General features: G+C 41.3%; 1 protein-coding gene across 2 annotated transcripts in view; it reads left to right on the top strand.

Annotated features, from left to right (window-relative positions):
* Nucleotides 1-20,116, top strand: part of LYRM4 (LYR motif containing 4) — a 78,257-nt gene extending 58,141 nt beyond the window's left edge. Inside the window, exon 4 of one of the 2 annotated variants that reach the window (XR_010306263.1) lies at nt 19,760-19,835. Coding sequence is in view for 1 of the 2 variants with exons in the window: in XM_064161137.1 (XP_064017207.1) it covers nt 19,760-19,822 (63 nt within the window). In the remaining variant the exon portion in view is untranslated. Of the gene's footprint in view, nt 1-19,759 lie in introns of both variants that reach the window. The other variant, XM_064161137.1, reaches the window with a different exon arrangement.
* The last annotated feature ends 6,207 nt before the right edge of the window (nt 20,117-26,323 follow it).

The following is a 26,323-nucleotide window of genomic DNA, read 5'->3' as shown; positions in this document are numbered from 1 at the left end:
GCACACCTCAGGATGCTTGACAAGTAGGGTACTTGCTTAGAGCAGAAACTCTTCCGCACACACATTTCTGGTAATGCTGATGCCGCACTGCTCGCTGTTGTCCTGTTGATCACTTTTGCTGTTGTCATGTTGATCTTTTTTGCTGTTGTTTTTATGCTGGCTCTTAGGTGTTAATCTCTTCAACAGCTGACATACTGTTTTACCATTTAATCATCCTGCCACTGTCCTTGCAGACCTCAATGTTTCCATAAGACAGCAACTGTCAAATATTAGCTGGGATTTAGCTATTTACTTTAGTTCTTTACATAAGGACTGACTTACAGCTAAGACATGCTTTTTATCCCTCCAGAAAGATACATTTGCTTTCCAGAAAGGATGGATTAAAATGTGTTCTTTTTACTTAAAACCCATTTGCTCCTTTATTTTCTGAGTGCTGACCTAATCATGTGCATTGATCCTTTATAGAAATGAGAAAGAAGGGAGATGTTGGTCTATTTTTTCACTAAAACACATGATGTGACACAAGTCTTCCACTAAGTGATCATTCGAGGCACTTAATGAGTGTTTAATCTTTTTTGGTACAAGATGGATAATGTTTTATTTCAAATATACTTGCACAAGTGCAGAATTTAAAAGAAGTGAAGGCTTTGACCTTGCTGTGGCTGCTCTAAACCAGAAGGTAACATTGACATATTATGCTTGTCTCTTTGGACTTTTAAGTCTGTCTGTTTATGTTCCGCTCACTACGGGAAGGACATTGAGGTATTGGAGTGGGTCCAGAGAAGGGCAACAAAGCTGGTGAAGGATATGGAGAAGAAATCTTCTGAGGAGCATCTGAGAAAAGTGGGGTTCTTCAGCATGGAGAAAAGGAAACTTAGGGGAGATCTTCTCACTTTCTCTAACTCCCTGAAAGGAGGTTGGAGCCAGGTGGGAGTTGGTCTCTTCTCACAAGTAACAGGCCATATGGCAAGAGGAAAACCACCTCAGGTTGCACCAGGGGAGATTTTGGTTGGACATTAGGAAAAATTTCTTCCCCAAGAAAGATTGTCAGGCCCTGGAACAGGCTGACCAGAGCAGTGGTGGAATCCCCATCCCTGGAAGGATTGAAAAGCCATAGGCTGGAGGTGAGGAGAAAGTTCTTCCCTGAGAGAGTCATTGGACACTGGAATGGGCTGCCCGGGGAGTTGGTGGAGTCGCCGTCCCTGGAGCTGTTCAAGGCAGGATTGGACGTGGCACTTGGTGCCATGGTCTAACCTTGAGCTCTGTGGTAAGGGGCTGGACTTGATGATCTGTGAGGTCTCTTCCAACCCTGATAATACTGTGATACTGTGATATAGATGTAGTGCTAAGGGGAATGATTGAGTGGTAACTTGACAGTGTTAACGGTTGGACTTGATGATCTTAAATGATGATCTGAATGATTCTATAATTCTAAATGATGACCTAAATGATTCTATAATTCTAAGAATAGAATCCTTTTCCTCTATTCAACACTTGCCCATTGACTTTTACTTTCCTATGGTTAATAAGACTGAAAGGATGCTCCAAATTTCCTATTTCTATAAAAGGGAAGGAGAAAGTTTATTTTTGTTAGACAGCAATCTGGAAAAAAATGTTTGGTGGTTTTTTGGTTGTTGTTTTTTTTTAAATTATTATTTGGATGTTTTTATTTGAAGATCAAAAATTGTGAATTCGTTTGGGTTTTGTTGGTGGGTTTATTTAGGGATTTTTTTTTGTATACTAAATGAAAAAGAATTTAACTTTCTGTTCTTCTTCTTAAAAACTGAATTTGGACCGTGTGGTTCTCTCCTTGATTGAAAAAGCTTGTCAGCCAGACCTTTGGCACTGTTTGCTTTGTGCTATGACTCTATTATATATTTTGAACCAGACAAGTACATTGTGGCAATGGTACAACCACATCCTCTCAAGGAGCACTTGGTGACTTGCCTGGCAAGGCAGCACTCCGTAAATGATCACCTCAGCAGAACTCAAACTAAAATTATTAGAAAGGTTGTCTGCTGCAGCTTTTTTCCTTCTCTTACAGTTTTATTACTGTATCTGTTTAGTTTTTTATTATTCAAGACTAAGTTTTATCGGCTCATTTCTTAAGCTTGTAGAACTGAACATTGGAAAATCAATATTTCTGCTAATTAAGCTGGTTTTGGGGAGTGGATAATCAAACAGTACAGTGATTCATCAAAAAACTTACATGCTAACATTGAGTAACATTATTGGCACAAAGAGACCCAATCTTTATGCCAGGGTTTGGGTTTTTTTTCCTTCGTATATTTTTACAGCAGAAGCAAAACACATTCAGTAAAAATTGATGTTGTCAGCATTAAATAGCATAGAGATATTCCTTTATGGGTATAAAAGCCAACACAGTATCTTAAAATTCTGGTCACACACATGCAGCATTTTTTTTTCCCATCATTTAACTTAGCAGTAAATGGTGTCTGAATTCAAAGGGTCTTTATGTGTTTGGAAAGGGATGGAAAACTGCTGCCTCATATGCAAATGAGAACCTAGAGTCTACTGTCAGGTCCAGAGTGACCTGACTTTGCTTTTCTCTTGGACCAGATTTCTTCATGAATCTGCTCAGGGGCCTTTATGTAAGATGCATACCTTTTGGGGAGGATTATTTAGGGGCTGTATCATCATGTGCCCAGGGGCTGCACTTCTTTTTGAAGCAGGGTAAGACAAAGACCAAAATTGCATTAATTCACTTTTCCAGTATGTAAACATAGACCAGAAAACTGATTAATGTGACACAAGCCAAGCCAAACATTGTATCTCCTCAGACTATTTTGCTCTGTGCTTTTTTAACCAGACCATAACTTAAAGGAGTTGTTCTGTCACTGTAGAACATCAGAGTTTAAATGGGTGGTGGTAAAAGGGGATCTAAGGGGGAGAAAATTTTTCCACAAAGTGGTTAATACACTATTACTGCCTAATCAGAGATTCAAAGCAAAAAGAACCCCAAATCAAACATTTTTTTATTTCATGAAAGCATAGTATTTATCATTGTTTTTTCTAAGATTAACTTGCTTAGTTTGCATGGTGTCCTGGGTTAACACAGGCCACTCTCCCTCTCCCCACAGAGATGGGATAGAAAGTAGAACAAAAAAATGGATTGAGATAAGGAATGTACTGAGATAACAGAATGCACAATTACCTTAGCCTGTTTGCAGAAAACACACAGCAAAATGCAGAAGCAGCAGCAGAAGCCAGTGATAAAAGAGGTCCCCCACTCAAGCACACAGCAGCCAGAAGAGCAGAAAAGCCCAAGACCCCAAAACCAGAAACTGGAAGCAGCAACAGGAAGCCTTTCGTGTTACAACCTGAACTTCAAGCCTCATGGTACTTTTCCTCCAGACAGCACTTTCATTTTGAAGCTGGCATGACAGCAGCATGGTATTGGATATTCATAAGCAGATTCAACTCAACTTATGACACATGGGAAGCTTTGTAACATTTTGATTCAGGCAGGCTGTAGTAATTAGGGCAAATTTTAGTTCTTTTCCTACAATATCCTTTAATAATTCAATGTTTCATTCTGTGACTGTAAATATTTGAAGTTATGTCCCTTAACATCAGCTGGGACAAAGTTATACAGCAAGATAGAAGCTCCTGTGGCTGCTTCTAACTTACACATGCTAGAGGGTTTGTATCTAAACTAGGAGGTAGGCAGGTATTTGCCACTTCGTGGGACAAGCTACAACATGACCCTGAAGGAAAAGAGTGACCTCAGTTTGGGACTATCTCCTTGCATGGCTTTTGCCCAATATTCAGGGCAGGTTTAAGTAGCACTGCAAGCAGAGACCAGTAATGACAGGGCAAGTGATAAGCCACTGCATGGGGAGTCAGTGGTGACTGAATACACCTCCCCTTATGTTGTGGTACATAGCTTGTTGCTCTGTCCTGTCTGAACTTTAAAAATACAGTTTGTGGATGTACTTACTTAGGAAATCTACTTTTTCTGTGTTTCATTAGGGTCTCATGGCTTGATTATCTCATGGTTCTCTTGGCACTTAAATGGTCTTGTGTACGCTTGCCCTCTTGGTGGAACATTTACAACTTCCCTCATCCAAACTGATTTTCTGGTGACTAAACAGAGAGACTTGCACTTAAGCTGTGGCCTTTCCTTCAGAAAAGCCATTCAGCAGCTTTCCTCCTGTAGATGACTCCTAGTATCTGTAGGAACCTGTAAGAACTTCCTATCTTTATTCTGCTTTAAAAAATGAGTTGGCAGCTGCAGAAGTTGCTACCAGCAGATGTGCAGACAATATAACCATAAAATCCTACTAGGCATAGGAAAACAGTTTAAATGTCACTTGAAGTGATTTTCCTTTTCTTATTTATGCAGTTAAAGAATGAGTTTATGGAGGGAAGAATCTAAAGGATAACTTCTAAAGTCAAGATTAGAAAAGTTTAACTTATTAGTTAAATTTGATTTGCATCCTGGCCAACACTACTTATTTGTATTTTTTTTCCTTGCTTGTCTATGTTAATGTAACTATTGATGAGATTGTGAGCTTGCAACCTAGTGAGAAATACTGGTCTCTAAATGCTGGTTTGTACAGAAGATCCTGTGCACCAGCTTGTAAGGTTTGGGTTTTTTTAAGGAGCATAATTCTTGCTGAGTTGAGAACAAGCTTTTTTACTTGTGAGCAGTACATGTTATCATACCTCGCACAGATTTGCTATAGGCAGTGTCAGAGACCCTGGAAAAATCAGTCCAACTGCTTTCAGATCTGTCAAGAAGTTGTCAATTGACCCTGAAATTGTACAGTAAATTAGCAAATGTGGTGTCTTGAGAGTGTCATTTACTGTCAGTCTGCTTTTCTAGTGAAAGTACACAGAGAGCCCCACTAATTAAGGCCAGTGTTTAGGACCAAGAAGTACTGTCACATAATTAGCTCTTTAATTTACCCAGGGTGGGTTATCAGCCTGCTTTAAACCTGCCCAAGGGCCTAGTGTAAAGAACACCAAGTCAGTTGGGCAGGAAAGTCTGGAGAAGCTGGGCATCTGTTTGCCTTTCTGGACAGATATTGGGGAGTTTTCAACCTGAAGGAAACATAAGACTGAGCTCTCCACCTGGTTTAGATCATAGAATCTGTCAGGGTTGGAAGGGACCACAAGGATCATCTAGTTCCAACCCCCTGCCATGGGCAGGGACACCCTACCCTAGATCAGGCTGGCCAGAGCCCCATCCAGCCTGGCCTTAAACACCTCCACAGTTGTGGGTTGCTGTGGTTTATGAAGCTGCTGTTTCAAAAGTAGATACCAGTCCTAAAAGCAGTGGAATCACAGAATTAGACAATGCTAGGGGTTGCAAGGGACCTGCAGAGATCAAGTCTAACACCCCTGCAAAGAAGGACCACTTAGGGCAGGTCACAAAAGAACATGTTCAGGCAAGTTTTGAAGATCTCTGGAGAAGGAGATCCCACAGCTTCTCTGGGCAGCCTGTTCCCCAGTCACCCTCACCTATTAAATGTAACAGTATCATCCTTCTGTTGCTTCTGTGGCAATCCCCAGCACTGAACCTCACAGAATACAAGACCACATCATAAATAAGAAAGTGAAGGATTCTTTCCTTTGCCTGTGAGCCACCACACTGGAGTTCACTGCACAAGGTCACGTTGATACAGCTGACTCTGAACCAGAGTGTGTGGTTTCGCTTGTATTACATTTGCAAGAGTATTTGAGCTGTTATTTTACCCTGTGAATGAAGTTTTAGTGCCTTGTTTCTTAGTCAAAATATTAGCCTATCAGGCAACAGAGACCTACCCAAAGTAGAAATTCTCCATCAAGAAAACTAGACTACTTTAGTTTGTTTTAATAGAAGTGACATGGAGAAAATAGGACTAGATACAACTGGATGCTTAGAGAGCACTGTGGTATTGAATTCAGAGCCCTTAACTTGGGCATACTCAATTACACTATCAGGAAAGGGGTTTCTTACAATGCAAGAAGCTTTAGAAATTCTTGACAAAGTGAATGCCACAGTGAAATGGGACTTTTTAGAAAATACTAATGTCATGAGGAGCATTCTTATATATACTGTGTCCAGTTCTGGGCCACTCAATGCAAGAGAGATGTTGAGGTGCTGAAACGTGTTCAGAGAAGGGCAACAAGGCTGGTGAGGGGCCTGGAACACAAACCCTATGAGGAGAGGCTGAGGGAGCTGGGGGTGTGCAGCCTGGAGAAGAGGAGGCTCAGGAGTGACCTCATTGCTGTCTACAACTACCTGAAGGGAGGTTGTAGCCAGGTGGAGTTGGTCTCTTCTCCAGGGCAACCAGCAACAGAACAAGGGGACACAGTCTCAAGTTGTGCCGGGGGGGATCTAGGCTGGATGTTAGGAGGAAGTTGTTGGCAGAGAGAGTGATTGGCATTGGAATGGGCTGCCCAGGGAGGTGGTGGAGGCACCATCCCTGGAGGTGTTCAAGAAAAACCTGGATGAGGCACTTAGTGCCATGGTCTAGTTGACTGGATAGGGCTGGGTGCTAGGTTGGACTGGAGGATCTTGGAGGTCTCTTCCAACCTGGTTGATTCTATGATCTATGATCTATAAGCCACACAAAACATCTGAGACTGGACTCTCTTTTCCAACCTTCTGCTCAGAGCTGGTCACAGTAAAGGAGGTTTATCTATGAAGCTGTATTCAGGCAAACTACTCATGTTTGTAACACTAACTTCAGTTTAAATGACTTTTTGTGTGGATTATAATTCTTAAACTCCCTGAGTTTTTCTGTGTCTTGAGTTCTGCAAAATGGTTTCAAGTTGTTGTGGTTTTAGCGTACAGAAAACTGCTGACACTTGCTGCAATCTTCTCATCCCTAGCTGTGAGGGCATGTCCATAGTTGAACTGAAAAAAAATGGGAGTATTCATAAAATACTCCAGACATTTGTTTTAAACTACCTATTCTGCAGCATTTTCTGTATGGCATGAAATAGCATCATCTGCATTGGTTGTAAGATCTTGTCTCTGATGACTTTTTAGGAATTACTTTTCAACAAATCCCCTCCTTTCTGGTATCCCCTTGGTGGCCGTGGCTTACAGACATTAGTCATCAAATGAGGATCATCTTTTGCAGTCTGGGATGGTAAATCCATCACACAGAGCTAATTGGATTTGGAAAGCAGAGCAGAGAAGATTTGATTCAGAGCTGCTTTGCCAGTAGTGCAGCTACACGGTGTGGTTTTCTTTATTCAGTTGTGCATGTGTAGCCCTGAGCAGGAGGAGCAAAACAGTGCATTGCTTAGGCAGTAAGTGGTTAAACACACTACTTAGGCTTGCAGGTTTTTAAGTGGAATTTTCTGGAATGACTTTTGAAGTGCCACAATGCCATCTACTGGCTCATTTTTCTGTCGTTTTCCCAAAGGGTGTTTTTTGGGGGTTGGTTTGGGGTTTTTTTTGGTGTACACAGGCAGATGTAAGGTTTATTTTTAAATAGCAAAATAAACAAGCTGGGCCTAAATCCACAACAAATAAGCAGGATGGGGTTTTTTTTGGAAGCATGTATGTTAAAGGACGTAACACACCACACAGATTAAAGAGTCACTTCTGATCTCTTGCCAGTTAATCTTGCTCTCATTATAAGTAACTAAGATAATTAGTACTGAGAGATAAAGGAGGAAATCTTCTGATTTGCGTTTATATCCCTAGTAGCTGTTGTGCTGCTCCACTGATTTCTGTCTGCAGTCAGTTTCCCTTTTTGTTTCAATGGTTTTATACAGATAAATGGAAATAAGAAATGCCTAAGCTGTCAAATCACAAAAAGTGGAAAGTGTTGTATTGCAAATTACCTCTGACAAGATTCTCCACTAACAAATTCCCATATTCAGTATATTTCTCCTAATTGTCTCAGTTGTTTGTTGTTGTTGGTTTTTTTTTTCACTGACATATTTGAAGAGTATTTTCAAGATTCATCAGCAGTCTTCCAACTACCAACATCACACAGTCTTTCTAACAACTGTTATGGAGAAGCATGTATTAGAAAATGCTGTTCTCAGGATCAAGCTTCTCGTGCTGTAAACTAGCAATGGGCAGTTATAAGAAGTCTGAACCAGTTCCTGGTTTTAATCAGGCTGCCCAATATTATCTATAGGAGTAACCTTATGTTTTCCACTTCCTGCCAAAAGAAATGAATGGGCAAATACAAAAATAGCTTCCTGAAAGAACAGAACTGTAGGTATAGGTAGATGCTGATGTTTGAAGCTTCACTGCTTGCTTTTTCTTGACAATGTCTGGAGAGTTTCCTCATTAGTTGGTTATTTTGGTCATCTTCATAAAATCCTCCTCAGTTTTAGTTCATTTTTCCTGTGCATGTTCACTTTTTTTCCTAACAGATGTTTTTCATAGTCCTGCCTTTCTTCAGCCTAGTTAGAAGGAAGAGAAACATCGGCAATGGCTTTTAACAGTCTGAATGGTTCTTTAAAGAGATTTGTAATTTGAGCTCAAGTACAGCTCCAGAGTCGTAATTCAGGACAAAACAGATAGGAAAAAAATCGAGCCTGTAGTGAAGATAAATACAAACCTCTGGGCCCTTGCTGGCTTTTCACCTCCTATCTCACTGACATCCCAAAGGTCACATGGATCTTGCAAGCCTAGTTTCTGTCTGGGAGCTGTGCCTTGCTGGCAGCTGGACAGCATTTGCAGATCCATGTGTGGGCTTCTGTAAGAGCCCCAGTGCTGCTGGCCAGCTCACATGGAAGGGAAGGTGTCACTTTGTTGAAGTTAGCTCTGTTTTGTGGCCATGAGTTAGTGCCCTGCAGTTGGTCTGTTGTAGGCTGGGAGCAGTGAAGCAGAAATGATTGTCCTTGGCACTCGTGTTGTTTTTTGTCATGTAAATGACAAGTGTCAGAGAGGTTGCACTGGGGAGCAGGTCTCGTTAGCAGCTCATGCTTCCCAGTCCTTGCTGAACAAGCCACCCACACGCCGTATGGCAGCTCTGCTGAGGGGAAAGCCCTCTATGCTTCCTCCCATTGCTGTGCTGTTTGGTTTTGGCCAGTGTGGTTTGGGAATGCTCTACTCTATCCTGTGCAGAGGAACAGAGGTTACTCCCTGCCTATATTTGGAGTAAGGGCTGACCTCTCACTCCTACTTGTTATATGCACTGGGAAATAAGAGGACAAGCCTCCATTTAGTGTGACATTAAACGAGGGAGAGTTGGCAAAACCAGAAGAGCAAACAGAATCATTTTATACCACATCTTCTGTTACAGTCTCTCTCCTCTCTTTTTTCTTCTGCAAACTGTCTTGTGTTATTCCAAAGAAATAAGAACTAATTAAGCCAGTTGCTGAAAGTGTTTTGCCACCCACACTACTGAAAAGAACACTTTTTACAGAATTAGCTCTTATCAGCTGTGCTAAACCCAGTCATTTATCTCTGCCAAAACGAAAAAATAAAGACAAAAGTGCTACAGTAGTTTATTTTAATTAAACAAGTTAATGTAAGCTATGCCCTGTGGCCACACAAACACAGGCATCTCCTGTTAAAAAGCTGGAGGGCTTGCAAGTAATTATTTTCTTCCTTGTTAATTCTTAGTGTTTGTAGAAACTGGCCGAGCATCAGCTTGCCAGCTGGAGAGCACTTTACTCATTGAGTCATTGAATGGTTAGGGTTGGAAAGGACCTTTGAAGGTCATCTAGTCCAACCCCACTGCAATGAGCAGGGACATCTTCAACTAGTCTGGGTTGCTGAGTGTCACAGACAACCTGACCATGAACTTTTGCAGGCTGTCATGACCTGGTTACTCTTTTATCAACCCTGGTCAGCGTGGGGATCATGCTAAGATTCAGATAATTCCCTTGAAGTAAATAAAGGTGAACCGACAGCAAACAGCCAATGAGTTACATTGGAGTGGCAAATGGGAAGGAGAGGGAGAAGTAGAGAGAGAAAGCAAGTATGAGAGAGAGAGAGTCGGAGAGCAATGGAAGGGATGTCACCATTCCCTGGATATAGCTCAGAGAGTTATCACAGGAAGAGTCCCAAGTTCTTGGCTGCAAATGCACACTTCAGAAAAGGGGACCCTCCTTGGCAGCGGCAGAAATAGAGCAGTGCTGAGCTGGTGGAGCAGCATGGGCATGGGGAACTGTCCAGGCTGCACAGGCAGTGCAGGGAGGAGCGGCAGCGGGAGGTGGGGGATGGAGAGCATGGAGCTGGCAGACTGCGCAGGCAGCGCAGGGCGGTGCACAACAGAGGGAGCGGCACCGCGGGGACAGCTGCAGAGGCGAGCGGAGCCTTTGGGCGCAGTGCTCGCACTTGGTCACCCGAATTGCTGTTGCAGGGCTTTAAAGCCACACTGTCAGGCCATACCACACTCTGCTTCAGACAACAAAGCAGCTGGCATCTCACCGTCTTCTACTGCTTCTCTGGTTAACCTGGTGCAGTGTGCCCTCATTGTAAAGATTCTTCCTTCTAGCTAGTCTAATTCTCCTCTCTTTTAGTTTAAAACCATCCAGTCATTAGCGTTGATAACAAGATACTGGCCTAAACTTGGACAGGTTTGAGTTCAAAGGCTTGGATTTGGTTTTGTGTGGTGCTGCGTCCTGTACCTGCTCAGTCCTGAGAGGCAAAAGTAGTGATCCCTGCCCTGGGTGAGAGGCTGTAGGAAAACAGAAGTCCATCCACTTTCAGCAGGAATATCTTAGAATCATAGAACCATTTATGCTGGAAAAGACCTCTATGATCATCAAGTCCATTCATTAACCAAACACTAGCAAATAACCACTAAACTATGTTCCTCAGCACCACTTCTACAGGGCTTTCAATCCCTCCAGGGATGGGGACTCCATCACTGCCCTGGGCAGACTGCTCCAGGGCTTTACAGCCATTTTGGAGAAAAAATCCTTTCTAATATCCAGCCTAAACCTCTCCTGGTGCAACTTGAGGCTGTGTCCTCCTTTCAGGTAGTTGTAGTGAGCAAGAAGGGATGCCCTTAGCCTCTTTTTCTCCAGGCTAAACAATCCCAGTTCCCTCAGCTGTTTATTATAAGGCTTGTGCTTGACTCCTCAACAGCTTCACTGCCTTCCTTTGAACATACTCCAGCACCTCAATGTCTGTCATGTGAGGGGCAGAGTGATTTATTGTTCCTGGTGACGGCTTCATGGGGGCTGTGTAATAAAGCAGATCAGTCATGGTTTTTGGCTGGAGTTTTGGTTTAGAAATTGAACTCAGCCAGAGCTCAGTGTGTCCATGGTACAGTGGACAGCAAGTAACAACTCACCATCACAAACCTTGACTGAAATTCTTCAGACCTAAAACCATCAATCTCCTCTCTTCTCATCTGCTCCCTGCTCAGATTTTTGAAGAGTGTATACATTCCAGGCAATGTTTTTTTTCCAGGTGAAATTCCAAATGCTGATTCCCGAAAAGAACACCCTGAGGGTGTCAAAAGGATTTTGCATGTTTTGTACAGCTTTCATTGGAATGCTTTGACAAGAGGGGAGGGAAAAGACAAAAGCTCACTTGCAAGTGTGGGATTTGGAGGTGCTAAACTGAGAACGATAGCTGAGCAAGGAAAAATAAATCCTTGGATATCCTCCACCAGAGAAAGTCAGATAAACAAGGAAATGATCTTTGTGATTCTGTCAGGAACAGATGACTGCAATTTAATCATCTGTTAGAATAGTGCCCAAAAAGGAAGTCTTGTTAATGCAGAAAAATAAAAACTTAGTCCTTTCCTTACATGCTTACAGATCAGCTTAACGCTGCAATGTTAAGGGACTGGATATGTGAGCATTTACATGTATGGGATGCTCTTTTCTGGCTGCAGGTACAGAGTGAATCAATGACCTCTAATAGGATATGTCTCTTTGGAAACACAGGCAGATTTTCTAAAGAGAAATTCGTTATTTCTAGTCTTTCACGTTTAGTTTTGTAATTTGAATGGGAAGAGCTCAGCCTATAATTGCATCTGAGGTGCATGTAAAGTAAAAAAGGACAGAACAAAAAAGAGATAGTTTACTTTTTTCTTTTTTTTCCCCCTCAAAAACACTGAAAAACTTTGTTACTTTCCAAGGGTATTAAAGCACCTGGCAGTTTTATAAAACACAGTGTACCTGATGCCATCCTAGAACCAGCACGGTGAGTCCCAGCAAGGGCGGTTTGGAGTCTTGAAGCAGTCCTATCTAAGGACATAATTTAACACCAGTCTCAGCAGAGCTAGAAAATGGTTGGACCCAATGATCTTCAAGGTGGTTTCCAATCAAAATGATGCTATGATCCTGTATCACTACCAAATAATTAAACTGTGGCTAACAGCCATTCATTTAAAAATTCAGCAGCTCACTGTGTCTTTCACCTCCCAAAATAGAACTCAGTAGCAGATAAAAATGTTTGACTTTTTAAATGTTCTGAAGGCTCAAAGGCCATTAACAAAACAGAAAATTTAAATGCTAATTTAAACAGTATCAAGGTTCTGAGTCACCCAAACTTTACCCCTTTATGTTTGTTTTGGATATGATTCAGAATAAATAAAACCTCAACTCCAGGTATATTTAGTTACATACTGTGTAGCCCTACCAGATGTGCACAAGCTTGTTTTGCCTGAAAGAAGAAATATTTGCCTTGTTTGGTGCATCTTTCTGTAGTAGGCAATTGTGCCAAACTCTCTTAATAGCTGCAGTTTTCATACTAGTTAAATTCTGTTGTTTAAGCAGGTAATCTAACATCTGAAACTCGATTCAAAGGCAGAAGGTGTCTGAGGTTTTCCATGCTGCCAAGCCAAACCTGTTCTCTAGAGCAATCTGCTTTGCCTTGTTCAACTGCACTGACAGCATTGAAGAACTCTGGCTGTTCTCACCACATTGGGCTTGCCCACTCATGAACTGTGTTTGATCTGGGTAAGTGCCAACATCTCTGGCATATTCTTGCACACAGACCCTCATTTTCCCAGAGGTACAGCCAGCCAGTTTTGCTTTTCAGTCCTTGGGACCTTGAGACCTGCTGCCTCAAGATGTCTTAGCTCCTGAAGTTTAGCCTTCCCCAATGCCTTGCATTTACTTTTCGTCTCATTCACTTAAAATTACGGAGAAGATAAAGCATGCAAGCTTTTCAAGGCTTTAGACAATCATCATTTAGGCAGGCAAATCTCAGTTAAAAACATAGAAAGTCCACTTGTCATTTGCTGTTGCTGCAACTTTCTCTGTGGTCCAGCAGTTTGGGACAAAACCAGAAATTTGGCAGAAAATGTCTGGAACTAGGAGGGAGGATAATTGTGGATGGTGATATGCTATATTAAAAAAGGCAGAGACATGAGTGGATAAGTAATTTTCTGAAAGCCATGAACCTACAAACATGCCATATAAATCCTGGTGTGGCTGTTTTACTGCTCTTTTCAGGAGCTACATTCCTCAGTTTACTTCTGCAGTTGATTCTTTCAGTACGTTGTATTTCCAGCATCTGACTTCATACCAACACTAAAAAAGCTGGTCTTTGAATTATGACAGTTGTCAGGTGTAAAGTGGCAGCTCATTTTAGTTCTGCAGTAGCTCACAGACCTGTTGGAGCTATGAAATTACTTTATCACCCTTCTTAGTAAATATATTTATTAATTGTTTATGCCTCTCTATAAAGACTCAATTTTCTTCAGTGTTTCATTCCAAAAGCCTCCCACAATTAGTGATCCAAGAGGATGCTGCAGAGTGAAATATTCTCCTTTTACAATGCCACTTTTTCCTTTGTATGTATTGTGGAGTTAGTTTATGGGTGATACTCAAACATTACAGTATTTTCCTGGACCTAATGCAGAATGTGTGTTTTGTGGCAGTGGCTGTTGTATTATACTACTGACAAAAGTAAGGCAGGCTCCCCCGCTGCCTTTGATGAATTCTGCTTAGGTAGTTGCTACAAAACATAGGGTCCTCTATGAATGGTTTGGGCATTCACATACCAAATGTCTCAGCATTACCAGAGTACCTGTTACACCACACTCAGCACAATGTTATTCAGGTCTTTGTCTCTGTATTTTCAAGTACTAATGTTTTTTATTCCTTTCCTTGCTACACTTGGCATCTCAACAGAGATATTTTTTCTCTTCTGCATGCTCTATTGAGAAGAGATGAGCTTCTGTTGTGTTTCTTCCCTTTATCTACATGGACCTATTTCTTCTGTGTTTGGCTTTATGAAGAGTTTTTGAGCTGCTCTGTGGAAGTAGAGGGTTTATATGTAAGTGAGAGAGAAAAGGCAAGATACTGAAATTTGTTAGCAGGTAACAAAAAGAACAGGTAAGAAAGGAGAGGTGGGAGCTTGGAGATTAGCAAGATGCTGAAAGCACATGAAGATCACACTAGATCAGTGTGTTACCTCTGCAGATCTTCTTCCTTGGATGTTTATTGTGTCAAACCTTCACCTAACTGCTGAAACCCAAAATCAGCCACTAGTGGCTTTCCTGTGATTCACTATTGGACATCTTTGTATGTCACTTATGCAGCAGCAGAGGAATGGATGCTGCTTCCCCTCAGCAGCAGGCTGCTGCCCATGCCAGCTGCTGCTGGGCTTTGCCTACTTCTACAATGGCATTTTACTTGTCACCCTCTTTTATTGTAGTCCAAAAGGCTTGCACCAAATAAAAGAAGTGAAGCAGTGTGACCATACCAAAAGACCACATGATCTTGTCCACTTGGCTTTCCAATGTTCTTCTTCCACTGTTATTTCAAGCTTTATCAAGTGTGTAGCTATTTGGAGCAAGGGCCATGTCTATCAGGCCCTTGTTGTCTGGAAGTATAGTGTCACATTTAAAAAGCCTCTGAACTGAGAAGTAATCAGCATTTAAAAAGAAGGATCCCTTGCTCTGGCAGATCATCATAAACACAAGAATGCACATGCTTGCAGTATTTTCTGTGTTGGTCATTTGCTGGGTCATTTGCTGGGATTCTCTGCTCTTTTCACTGAAGAGCATCTCTTAAGGAAGATCCATAGAATATATTAATATGAGCTTTAAATAAATATGTCATCCTGCTTCATAAAGACTGAATAAAGGTGTACTAAGATACAGTGCATACACTTCTAACACAATTACATAATTTGTCATTATTAAGAGAAAGAACTTGCAGATAAATTCTTGCCTATTAGCTGGTTTACTTTACTTCACACCTTCCTGCTTAGGGAAAGCCAGCCAAATTGTAGCTCTAAATTAATTCTCCCTGCCTTTTCAAAAGCTTCATGTAGCAGTTGCTGTAGATGTTTTGGCACAAAGGAATGAAGCAAGCAGCGTTTGCAAAGCACAGGCAGAAGTAAAACAGACAATAGTCCTAACTTCTCAGCTGCATGCTTTCCTTCACTTCCTTTCCCATTCCTGGACCACTGAAAAGAAGGGAAACATCTTCAGAATCATGTATAATCCTATACTGATTCCAGCACTGAAGAACTGGATTTTATAGTAATAGTGCAAGAAAATAAGAATAGGCAACTTCTTCACAGGGTGTTAGAGGCCACAATGATTAGCAGCACTATGTGTGGTATGGCTGTGGTGTCATTTTTCCTTCTAGCTTCAGCAGTGTACCTGTTAGATAAGACTTTTCAGCTGCCACAGGGAAAAACTTGGCTGTAGTCAGGTAATCTTTTCTTCCCTGCAAGCAAATTTGTAACAAAAAAAGGAGGTGGCTATGTTTAGACATTGGTTTTGAAAATATTTATTTCTGCATCTGCTTATAACATGACCTATCTATATTTACATACGTAAACGTGTTTAATACATAAAGCTGGCTTGAGTACATCAACTTTAGTTATTATCTGCTTTAAGAAAAACAATAAATATGTTTTACTTCTCCTGTGATGACCCTTTCAGGAAATCAATTCTTAAATCATTGAGACCTAAAGGCATCGCTGTCTTAGGGTGTCTTCATATTCCCCTGCTGTGGTGGCACTTCTATGTGGCCTTTGAGGGCAAATCTCCTCATGCTTGCTAATACTAGCCATGAGCAAGGAACAGTACTGTGTCCATATGAACACACAGATGCCTAATAACCAGTGGGTGGTTTGGTTAAATGATAGACTGGTACTTACTGTTCAGTAATTTCTTTTTGCCCATTTGTTGTCTCACATCTGCTGCTAAATCTTGTTCTGAAACGTTGAGTCTTCTCTTGGATTCAGATGGAAAGCAAGATTTAGTTTTTCAAGTTCACAAGAAAAAGCTGACTGTAAAGACATGTACTAGATCTTTGAACATGGACAAACTGTCAGGTTTTGAGGCTTGGACTTGTCAGACTTACTTTTTAAGTACATCATTTTGCAGGCAGAATTTAAACATTGAATAATTCAGTAAAATCTGGAAAGCAGACTTTATATTTCTATTTCTTGTCTTCTCTTGATGTCAGAGTGGTTCCTTATTGCACATTCTTACCTGCAGAATTTAACTGCAATGTCTTACCTTACAGAGGTAAATGAAATTCTGGGTAACAAAGCTGCTGAGGAAATGAGAGAGCCTTTTTCCATAAAAGCTTCCTGTATTGATGCAAATGCCCTGACACTGACCTATGCACTGGCTGCCAGCCACCTACCAGAAGGGCAAACGGCATGTGGTGTACATGATACAAACAGCACGGATGGAACAAGAACTCAACAGATAGACATCTTCACAGCAGTTACTTGCTGGTGAAATGCTTTCCTTAGAGAGTGCTGGGTTGTTAGCAAGACCAGGGACGTCATTGTCCTCCCTCTAGTCAGCACTGGTGAGCTGCACTCGACTACTGAGTTCTGTTTTGGAGTCCTCACCACAAGAAGGACATTGAGGTTCTGGAAGGGATCCAGGGAAGGGCAATAAAGCTGGTAAAGCTTCTAGAGCACAAGTCTTGTGAGGAGCAGCTGTGGAACTGGGATTGTTTGGCCCAGAGAAAAGAAGGCTGAAGGGAGACCTTCATACTCTGGAACTGCCTGAGAGGAGGTTGGAACTAGGTGGGGGTTGTTTTTTTCTCCCAAGGAACAAGTCACAGAACAAGAGGAAACAGCCTCAAGTTGTGCCAGAGGGGGTTTAGGACTTTAGGATAAAATTCTTCCTCGGGAGAGTTGTCAAGTTCTGGAGCAGGCTGCTCAGGGCAGCAGTGGAGTTCCCCACCCCTGAAGAAACATAAAAGCTGTGTAGATGTGTTGCTGAGGGACTTGGTTCAGTGGTGCCCTGTCAGTGCTGGGTTAACAGTTAGGCTTGATAAACTTAAAGGTCACTTCCAACCAAAACGATTCTGTGATTCAGAGGGTTAATGAGTGTCCGTGTGTAAATACCAACGCAGTCCTCCTACTGAGGCAGGACATGCTCATAGACGTGAATTTGTCAGCAGCTATAAACGGAGGTCTGTTTGTTTTGTCTGAAGTGCATGGGAAAGGCGTGATCATAATGTCAGAAATTCAAGGCTAACAGTTCGAAAAAAGTCCTGAAGTTTCAAAGTTCATCTCAAAATGTGGCAGCTTCACTTCTGAAAGGGACCAGCACAACAGCAAGCTGGCAGCCCAGCACAGGCAGCCAGCACAGCGCTGGAGGCATTGCTCCCACTCACATGCCTGCAGCTTACTAAAGAAGCAGCTCAACGCACACATCTATGATTTTATTGCATCCAAGTCAAGAGGTACAATAGTAAATATATCACCTGCTGGCACAGGGACAGCACACCACAACTGGGACCTTTCTCCTACAAAGCCCTCTGCTGAATATGATTGACTATGAAGTCACGTACTCAGCCCCATCTATCTCCCCAGTTGGGGGAGAAAAAAAATGCAATTCAGGTTTCAGCATTTTTCTAATCCCCCTGAGCCTCCCATTAAATTTGCTGTACTGTGTGGGAAAGGATTAAAGATTCTTTGGGCTCCAGGACACAGTATAGAAAAATTAAGTACTACAGCACGGTTTGTGGTAAGGCAGCAACTAAAGTGTGTAGCCTGGCACATAGTCTAGAGCAGCGCGTTCCTTTTGATAAGTGACACTTGTTGACAGCTTAAAACTTCTGCTGGTAACACATACCATGGTTAGGTACAGTCTTTGTTTGAAATAGTCTGGAGGCAACATATTTCTTAAGTAACTTGAAAAATAATCAGAGTTGTTCCTATGCTGTTACCAACTGAATTGAGAGTGCCAAAAGAGGGAAGTATTTGCTGGCAAAGCAAACTTCTGTGCCTTTAAGAATGGATTGTAAATGCTCCCTTTTAATAAAGATTTCAAGATAAAAATCAATGTGGTACAAGTTTCAGACAAGGCATAGAGGAGAAATTTTCATTTAAGAGCCACCATGGTATTTTTCCCCTCTTTAATAGTAAATGAAAAATGCTGGAAAATTTCTTTCCATTAGCTTTTGCTGCTAATTTGCTGTCAGGCTTAATTTTTGGAGTTTTAAGTTCTACTAAATACGTGTTCTTGGTGTAATTAAGTATCTGTCCTTTTTTGTCCCAATTCCTTAATTAAGTAGGTGAATTTTACATGTGTTGTGTACGTGTGTGTGTGTGTGTGTGAAAAGGACACAGAGCAGCTACTGTGTACCCATGGAGAGAAAGTAGGGGCAAGAAAAGGTAAAACAGGTATTAAAAATATAGACTGCACAATTTGTACTTCTAAAATGAAAGTTGTCTCCTGCTTACGTTACCCTACTTGCATAAAAAGTCCTCCTTTCACATCTCAACTGTTGAGCAAAGAGCTGTGTGTGACTATGGTCGCATCTGACCACGGTTTACCAGTGTTAGATACAGACTAGAAAGTTCTAAAGAGCAAAAGGAATTAAAGTGTCAGTGTCCGGGTCCTGTCATTGTTCGCTCCCTCATTGCATTAGAAAGCACAAAGATGAGGTGTGAATTCCATCTCACAATCGACGGGGCAGTTCCAATGAATTTACAGTGTTAGTGATGAACTTGCTACAGAACAGTTTTCACCCTTTTGTAAGGCAGATTAAATCAGGGATCCAGAGGAACTGGAAAAACTGTACCAGATCCTGTAGATTACATTATTATTATAAATGCCTACAGAAAGAAAAATGTCACTCTTGGGGAAAAGTGGCTGGAAACTGCCCAGCAGAAAAGGACGTGAGGGTGTTGGTCATCAGCCAGCTGAGTTTGAGCCAGCAGTGTGCTCAGGTGGCAAAGAAAGCCAACAGCATCACGTCCTTGTACTCTGCTCTGGTGAGGCTGCATCTCAATACTGTGTTCAGTTTGGGTCTCCTCACTACAAGGAAGACATTGAGGTGCTGTTGCAGTTGTAGAGAAGGGCAAGAAAGCCGGTGGAAACAGCTGGGTCTAGAGGACAACTCCTGTGAGGAGCAGGTGTGGGACATGGGGTTGTTTGGCATGGAGAAAAGGAGGCTGAAGTGAGACCTTCTCACTCTCCACAACTGTCTCAAAGGAGATTGGAGCTAGGTGGGGGGTGGTCTCTTCTCTGAAGCAGCAAGTGACAGGACAAAAGGAAGCAGCCTCTAGCTGCAGCAGGGGATGTTTAAGTTGGATATTTGCAATAATTTCTTCCCTGAAAAGGTTGCAAGCCCTGGAACAGGCTGCCTAGGGCAGTAGTTTAATCATCATCCCTGGAGGGATATAAAAGCTGTATAGATGTGGCGCTGAAGGACATAGTTTAGCAGTGGACTTGACAGTGCTGGGTTAATGGTTGCAGTCGATGGTCTTAAAAGTTTTTGTCCCAACCTAAACAAGTCTATGATTATGTGATTATAAAAAAGCTTAATATGTTGGCCAGGCAGTTCCTGGGACTTGTTTATGACTCTTGTGAAGCTGAAATGATAACCTGTTTGCTTTCCAGTTTCAGCTGATATTTTGGTTTGATTTCAGGTTACTATTGGCCAACTGTATTCCACGGAGAAATTGGTTATTGAGAGTCCAGGAAACACATAGCTCTGAGAAGACTCTGATTCTGATGCAACACTGGACCATCTTCAGCATCCTACAGTGCCACATACAGATGCTTAAACTTACTGCACACGTCTGAGCTTTTCTGTTCAACATAAAAACTGCCTGAGAGACTCAGTTTTTGGCAACCAAAGTACTATTTTGTAGTGGTTCATGTGGTCTGAAATATATTGCTGTGATTTGTAATAGCATGTAAGATAGTCTTGAAATCTGTGTGCCTGTGTGTCTCATGATGAAATAGTCCCTGCCAAACTTTGACAATAAAACTTCATTAAACTACCTGTAACGAGATAAATTATTCTCTTGCTGACCTCACCGCACACTGAGCGTGGGAGGTGCATTAGATTTTCAGTCACTCACCCAGTGACTTAGTTTGGATTGATCTTGTTTCATTTAAAAAGTATCTAGCATCTAAATTAGATAACTAAATACAGAGCTCATTTTAAATACTAAAAGCAGAGATGAACAGAGTTTGCATCTCCTAGACCTTGATACTTAGAAATACCATGAGCTGCATCGTGTGGTTTCCTTAAAGAACATCCCTTGACATTTCAAGAGTGACTTAAAAATTTCACTAGTTCTTTCTCCATTTCCAAGAGTTAGTAACCAGACTCATCCTACTTTTTACAATTAACAGAACAGAAGAGCAGAATGGAAGACTTAAAATCACTGAGGCCAAGGATGTTTAAAATGAGCTTTAAAATATATTTTCACCACCAAATCCTCTTCTAAATATCTTGAGGTACACCTGTTAGCAGAAAGCACCACATTGCTTCAAGCAAGATTTCCTTTATCTTGGATTCTGCAGGAGAAAAAGAACCTAACAACAGCAAGAACTCAAGTGTGGTAAGTCAGGAATTGGCAGTGAGGTTTGGCTAGCAAAAGTGGGAACGTTCAGCATTCCACTTTATTAGTTTACTGGTTCTAGCTTCTTGGTTATTACTAAATCTGTAGCATAATTAACACTTTTAGGACAGCATGTTAAAAAAAAAATAAGTAAACAGAAATTTAGATCAGATTGTCTTCAAGTCCCTGCTGTGCTTGACTTTGTTTCCTAATAGAAATCTGCAGGGGAGAGTTGCAAAACTTTTAATGGCATAGAGAAAAAGCTTTTTTTTAACTGCATTTAGAAACAAAGTTTTTTTGTACAGAAAAATAATCTTTTTTTGTTCCTCAGGGGATTCTTTTTTTTTTTTTAACAGAAATACAAACTCAGCACTAGTTCCATAACCCTGTGGCATTGAAAAACCTTTCCTTATTTTTCTTGCTTTCTTCTTGTTTTGTACTTTCGGTTGTTTAATGTTGTCAGTGCTGTCTTGTAACATTAAAGCAGAGCATAGACAGTGTCTGACTTAGAACAAGCTCCCATTCCTTGCTACCATTTCAAATGTATTTTATCATTATACAGTGAGATTGGAAAATATTGTGATGCATTCCACTAACAATATAGTGTACAAGGTAATGTGCCTATCTAAGACTACAAATGTAGTCTCTGCCCTCACCATTAAAAGGCAAGTACAATAATCATTGTTCTCTTAATAGATGTTTAAGTGTTACAATGTAAATTGCTTTTAGTGAAGATTCTATTAAAATATAAATTTGATTATTCTAATAGGTAAAATTCTTAGATTTTGGATTTTAAATCTCTATATTCACAACTGCATAATTAAGTTAATGGTGAAGGTGTAGAGGAAGAAAGGTTCAACTACTATTTAAACTTCTAGTCAACTCAGTGAAATGTTGCACCTTATGCTTTTAGAGGACAGGGGCTTGGAAGGGCTGCCAGCTTAGACTAAGGAACTTGGTCCCTAAAACAGCACATGCAGAATCCTTGTTTAAAACAACTTCACTAATGGAGCAAGCACTGCATGCCATTTCAGAGTCTGAGAATGTATGCTAGGAGACCAAATAAACAGCCTTAGAAATAGCATAACCCTAATTTATGAAAAAGGACAGCTCCATCAATCACAATTTTACTATTTAAATCTCTTTTCACCATGTTTACCAAAAAAGAGTTAATTTTCAAGTAGAGGCCCTTTCAATACATAGTAATTTCCTCCTTGGAAGAGTCAGGGAATGGTTTGACTTGATGATCAACCAAAATAATCCTACAATTCTGTGATTCCATGATTCTTGGCCAGACATAAGCTCGTGGTCCCCGACGGAGGCAGCAAGCCACAGAGCTGGCACTGTGCTGTAGCCTCAGAGCCACTGTGCTCTTATGACCGCACCTTCTGCACTCCACCAGTTCTGTTTACGTTGCAATACTCATTAAAGCTCTCTCTTGGCACGCTGTCAGAAGCTTTGTTGGATTTTGTCAAAGCAGTGTAAACAGCAGGAATGGTTAAAACACAAAGGAATGATCCCGTGACTTGTGTACAATGTCCACTATTATCAAAAGTAGATCCTTTCTCCTTAGAACAGAAGGGAGCTCAATCAATACCTTTACTAAAGCTACAATGTCTTAGCAAAACAGGCTGGCTTTTCTATTGAAAATGTTTGTCTGTTCCTGATCTCAACATTTTAGCAAACTATTAACCTCAGCAGTATGCACCAAAATTGGAATGTTTACATATAGTGAAGTCTGTCATGACTTTTACAGCATTAATATGGAAACAGCACTCTGACAGGGAGGAAAAATATATATATACACATTTTCTTTTTAAAATGATAATTTGTTTAATATTAGTAAGTGTTTAAAGAACAGGCATAGTAACTGCTTGAAAGATGGGCTCTTCTCTGGTGTGTTACAGCTTCTCAGGAGCTTTTACTGCAAATTGGAAGCTCTGTTTCAAAATGCCCTGATCTTTCAGGGGTGCAGCTGCTCTGGAGGAATCACAGAATCAAGCAGGTTGGAAGAGGCCTCCAAGATCATCAAGTCCAACCTAACACCCAGCCCTATCCAGTCAACTAGACCATGGCACTAAGTGCCTCATCCAGGCTTTTCTTGACCTCCAGGGACAGTGACTTCACCACCTCCCTGGGCACCTTGGGAAAGCATCCCAAGAGAGCAGCACATAAACACTTTATATACAATGTTAAAATACGCCCTGAAGGATTTTAACTTATTACTCCCACTTCTGGAAAGGTATTTCTAGAGAAAACCTCAGCAAATTTCCGGGCATTAAAAGCATTCCTTGAACTCTGTCATCAGCAGGTAAAAGAATAATTCCATGGAGAAGCACCAGCCCTTCAACTTGCTTCCTGTGATGCAACATAAATGCACCTCTGCAGCAGGGACCATACATACACGTAAGCACAGCCATGAAAGAGCTGGGCAGTGGCCCTTTTCCTGAGTTTTCCATAACAATCTACAGTGAAATCCTAGCATTATTCCAGTCAGGAGTATACTGATCGCTTTGTTCCATGGCATAATTATTTCATACTCTTAGGGATGTTTGTCTTGATGACCTTTATAAAAAAAAGGAAGGTGTGTAGCTCATTTCCTGACAGTTTGCATTAGAATAGTGCAGGAGCCCTTTGTGTGGAAGCAGGAATAAAGAGAGAGCAGCCAATAATTCTTCCAATGCTGTATATTTTGTACAACTCTAAGAGGAAAAAAAAATCAGAACTCCCAAACCTGTTTCACACACACACACACACACACATATACACCTTCAAAGGATTTTGCAGCTTACAGAGGAAGTTAAATACCATCAGTGTTGCATAAAATGTTTCTTCCCTTACTACTCACCTTTTTCAGTCTTAAGCCCAATATCTAAAGCTTTACAAGAGGGGGAAGTGATGATGAGCAGTGCATTTAAATGACTTAACTGCTCTTCTATATCTAGGGTAAAAGAACTATGGAGACCCGTGAAGAATGTCCAGGCTTTCTAGTGAGAGAATACACCCCATAAATATTTATGCCACTCGTTGGCGATATGTTCATCCAAGGCAAGTAATTTTCCCTCTCTTAAAAAGAATCATAAAAAACAATTAAGGCAATCTAATTACTGCTGCACCTATACAGCAGATTCTGAACTTCTGACAGATGAACATTCATCACAGTGCCATATTATCCTGATTTCCCCCCCCCCAAAAAAAGGGCTCTGAACGGAATAGACAATTAAATCTCCATTATTTCCCCTACCTTCCTGCAGTACTCTGGGCTGGATCCAAATCCCAGGGAAGCCAAGGGGAGCAGCAGCCAGGCCTTTCAAGTACTGACTGAAAGCTGTGGCTTTAAATAAAACAGAAGTAGTTTGCATGCAAGTTTGTGGTTCTTCGTGACACCAAATGTAACCTAACAGTCCTTTTCTGAATCACTTAAATCTGAAATTAAATGGAAGTGACAAAAACTGCTCCTCCAGAGTTACCCACTACAGAGTTTGAAACTTCTTTGGTTTACATGTATCTATGAAGCCATTTGGCAGTTACATCTCCCCTAAGCCTTTAAGCCACGGGGAAGAAAAAAAACCCAGAAATCTGCATAGAACAGAAGTCTTTAGAGCTGGAGGTTTTTCCTGACAGTGATAACAAACCTTTATCATTTCCTATTTCTTGAAAGAGGGGAGGAAAGGTGTTTGTGAGAACCCCCTCCTGAAGTTATGCTCTTAACTCCATGAAACATGTCAAGAGTCATGCAAGCAAATGAGACAAGTGCTTCACTTTTCACTCTGTTAGGCTTTGGATTTTATAGAATTAGAATTACTTCACCTTGGAATATTCCAGGGCAGTGGCAGAGTCCCCATCCCTGGGGAGATTTAAGGGCCATGTAGACGAGGTGCTGAAGGACGTGGTTTAGTGGTGACCTGGCAGTACTGGGTTAACAGCTGGAGATGATCCCAAAGGTCGGTGCCAACCAAAATGATTCTATCATTAAGACATTATTTTGAGAATAAAGCTGCAATTATACCATGTATCTCAACCTACAACCACAAGCATCAGCCTCGTGTTTTGCTAACGTGGACTTGCTAGCATTCAGTACTGTCAATTAACAAATGGGCATGTTTGATTTTCATCTGAGGGAGGGTCCTCTTTCACAAAAAAGTAATTCTCAGTAATAACTAACAGCACTTTTACTGGTTTTCCAAGCACAAAAATGTGCTTTAATTAAGACAATTTGCAGGATGTTAGATTGGCACATCTTTTCTGAAGCACTCAAAAGCATTTTACTGTTTCATCAAATGCTTGCACTTTAAATTTCAGATCACAAGGCCGAAGAGAACACATAAATTACTGGAGTTTCCAGATGTCACTGTTTTACACCCATAGTTCACAGCATACCACAGAACATTTCACAAAATCCCAGCGTGATGGGAGCTGGAAGGGACCTCTGGAGCCCATCTAGTACAATCCCCTGCTAAAGCAGTCACCCAGAGCTGGTTACCCAGGAACACAATGTCCAGATAGGTTTGGAATCTCCAGAAGAGACTCCACAGCTTCTCTGCGCAGCCCGTTCCAGTGCTCCATCACCCCTCTAGCCATCTACCAGTAAGCACAGGTAGCTGAGATTCCTCCAAGGACAAGCTCCACACCACTGTCCTGGCACAGCCATCAGAATACAGCTACTCCTTGAAACTGTTTACGAAGATATCCCCCCTCTCCATTTTCTGGGGTAAAGTTTCCTTCTTCTCTGAAGCAATTCATAAATAAAACCCAGAATATGGAATGAGCCCCAGAAGCCCCAAATAATCATGTACTTAAAGCAAGACTCAAGGCTGGCAGAGTAGCTTACATCACAGTTTTTCATTTACCTGAAATTTCTGAAGGCTAATTCATACCAGATTATTCCATGTAATATCCTCATTATAGTTTTAAAACAAACTTGTCTAAGGAAGCAGAGTTCCCTATTCTCCCTTAAAAGCTTTCCTGCTTTAAACAAGATTTTATGTCTTGCTTGGAAAACAAGAAGATTTTGCTTGAACTTTTTACTCTGTGCATCTTGGAAGCAACTGGCACTAGTCTAACAGCACGGTGATTTCTGAGGGGCAGTTTTTCTAAGGTGCTCATAACAGGCTTGAAGGTCTTCAGAGGAAATGAAGACCTGAGAACCCAAGAGTATGCTCCAATTTAAAAAGGAAAATCATCTTTCAAGGCTTTGCTGAAGACCATAGATCCATATAAGAACATCTCCTGCATTCTGACAATGTCTTATCCAAAAGAATTAACCTGCATTTTGAAATACGCCATCAGAACAAGTCATGTCTGCTGAAGAGCCGTACGAAAACTTGCCCAAAACTCGCCTGTTTTCCACCCATGCTAATAAATCTCCCTCACGTCACTGTTCTACACAAGGTGCCAGTTGCAACCTGACGCTGTGATGGACTTCGAAGATGATTTGCCCCGTGGCTGTGGTAGAACGATGGTCACTTTCAGCTGCAGCCCAAAATTCTGCTCACAGGCGGCGACCACCACTGCTCACAATGAGGCACACCGACATGCGTGTAATCAGAGCAGGGGCACAACCAGTCTGAAAAGTTAAGAAACACTCCATTATGTCTTGCTCTACACAAAAAAAAAAAAGATGGCTAATGGTCAGCTCTC

The sequence above is a fragment of the Pogoniulus pusillus genome, chromosome 21 (genome assembly GCF_015220805.1).
Source record: "Pogoniulus pusillus isolate bPogPus1 chromosome 21, bPogPus1.pri, whole genome shotgun sequence".
Taxonomy (NCBI): domain Eukaryota; kingdom Metazoa; phylum Chordata; class Aves; order Piciformes; family Lybiidae; genus Pogoniulus; species Pogoniulus pusillus.
Note: the sequence above shows the minus strand (reverse complement) of the source record. Positions and strands in the feature narration are given on the sequence as shown.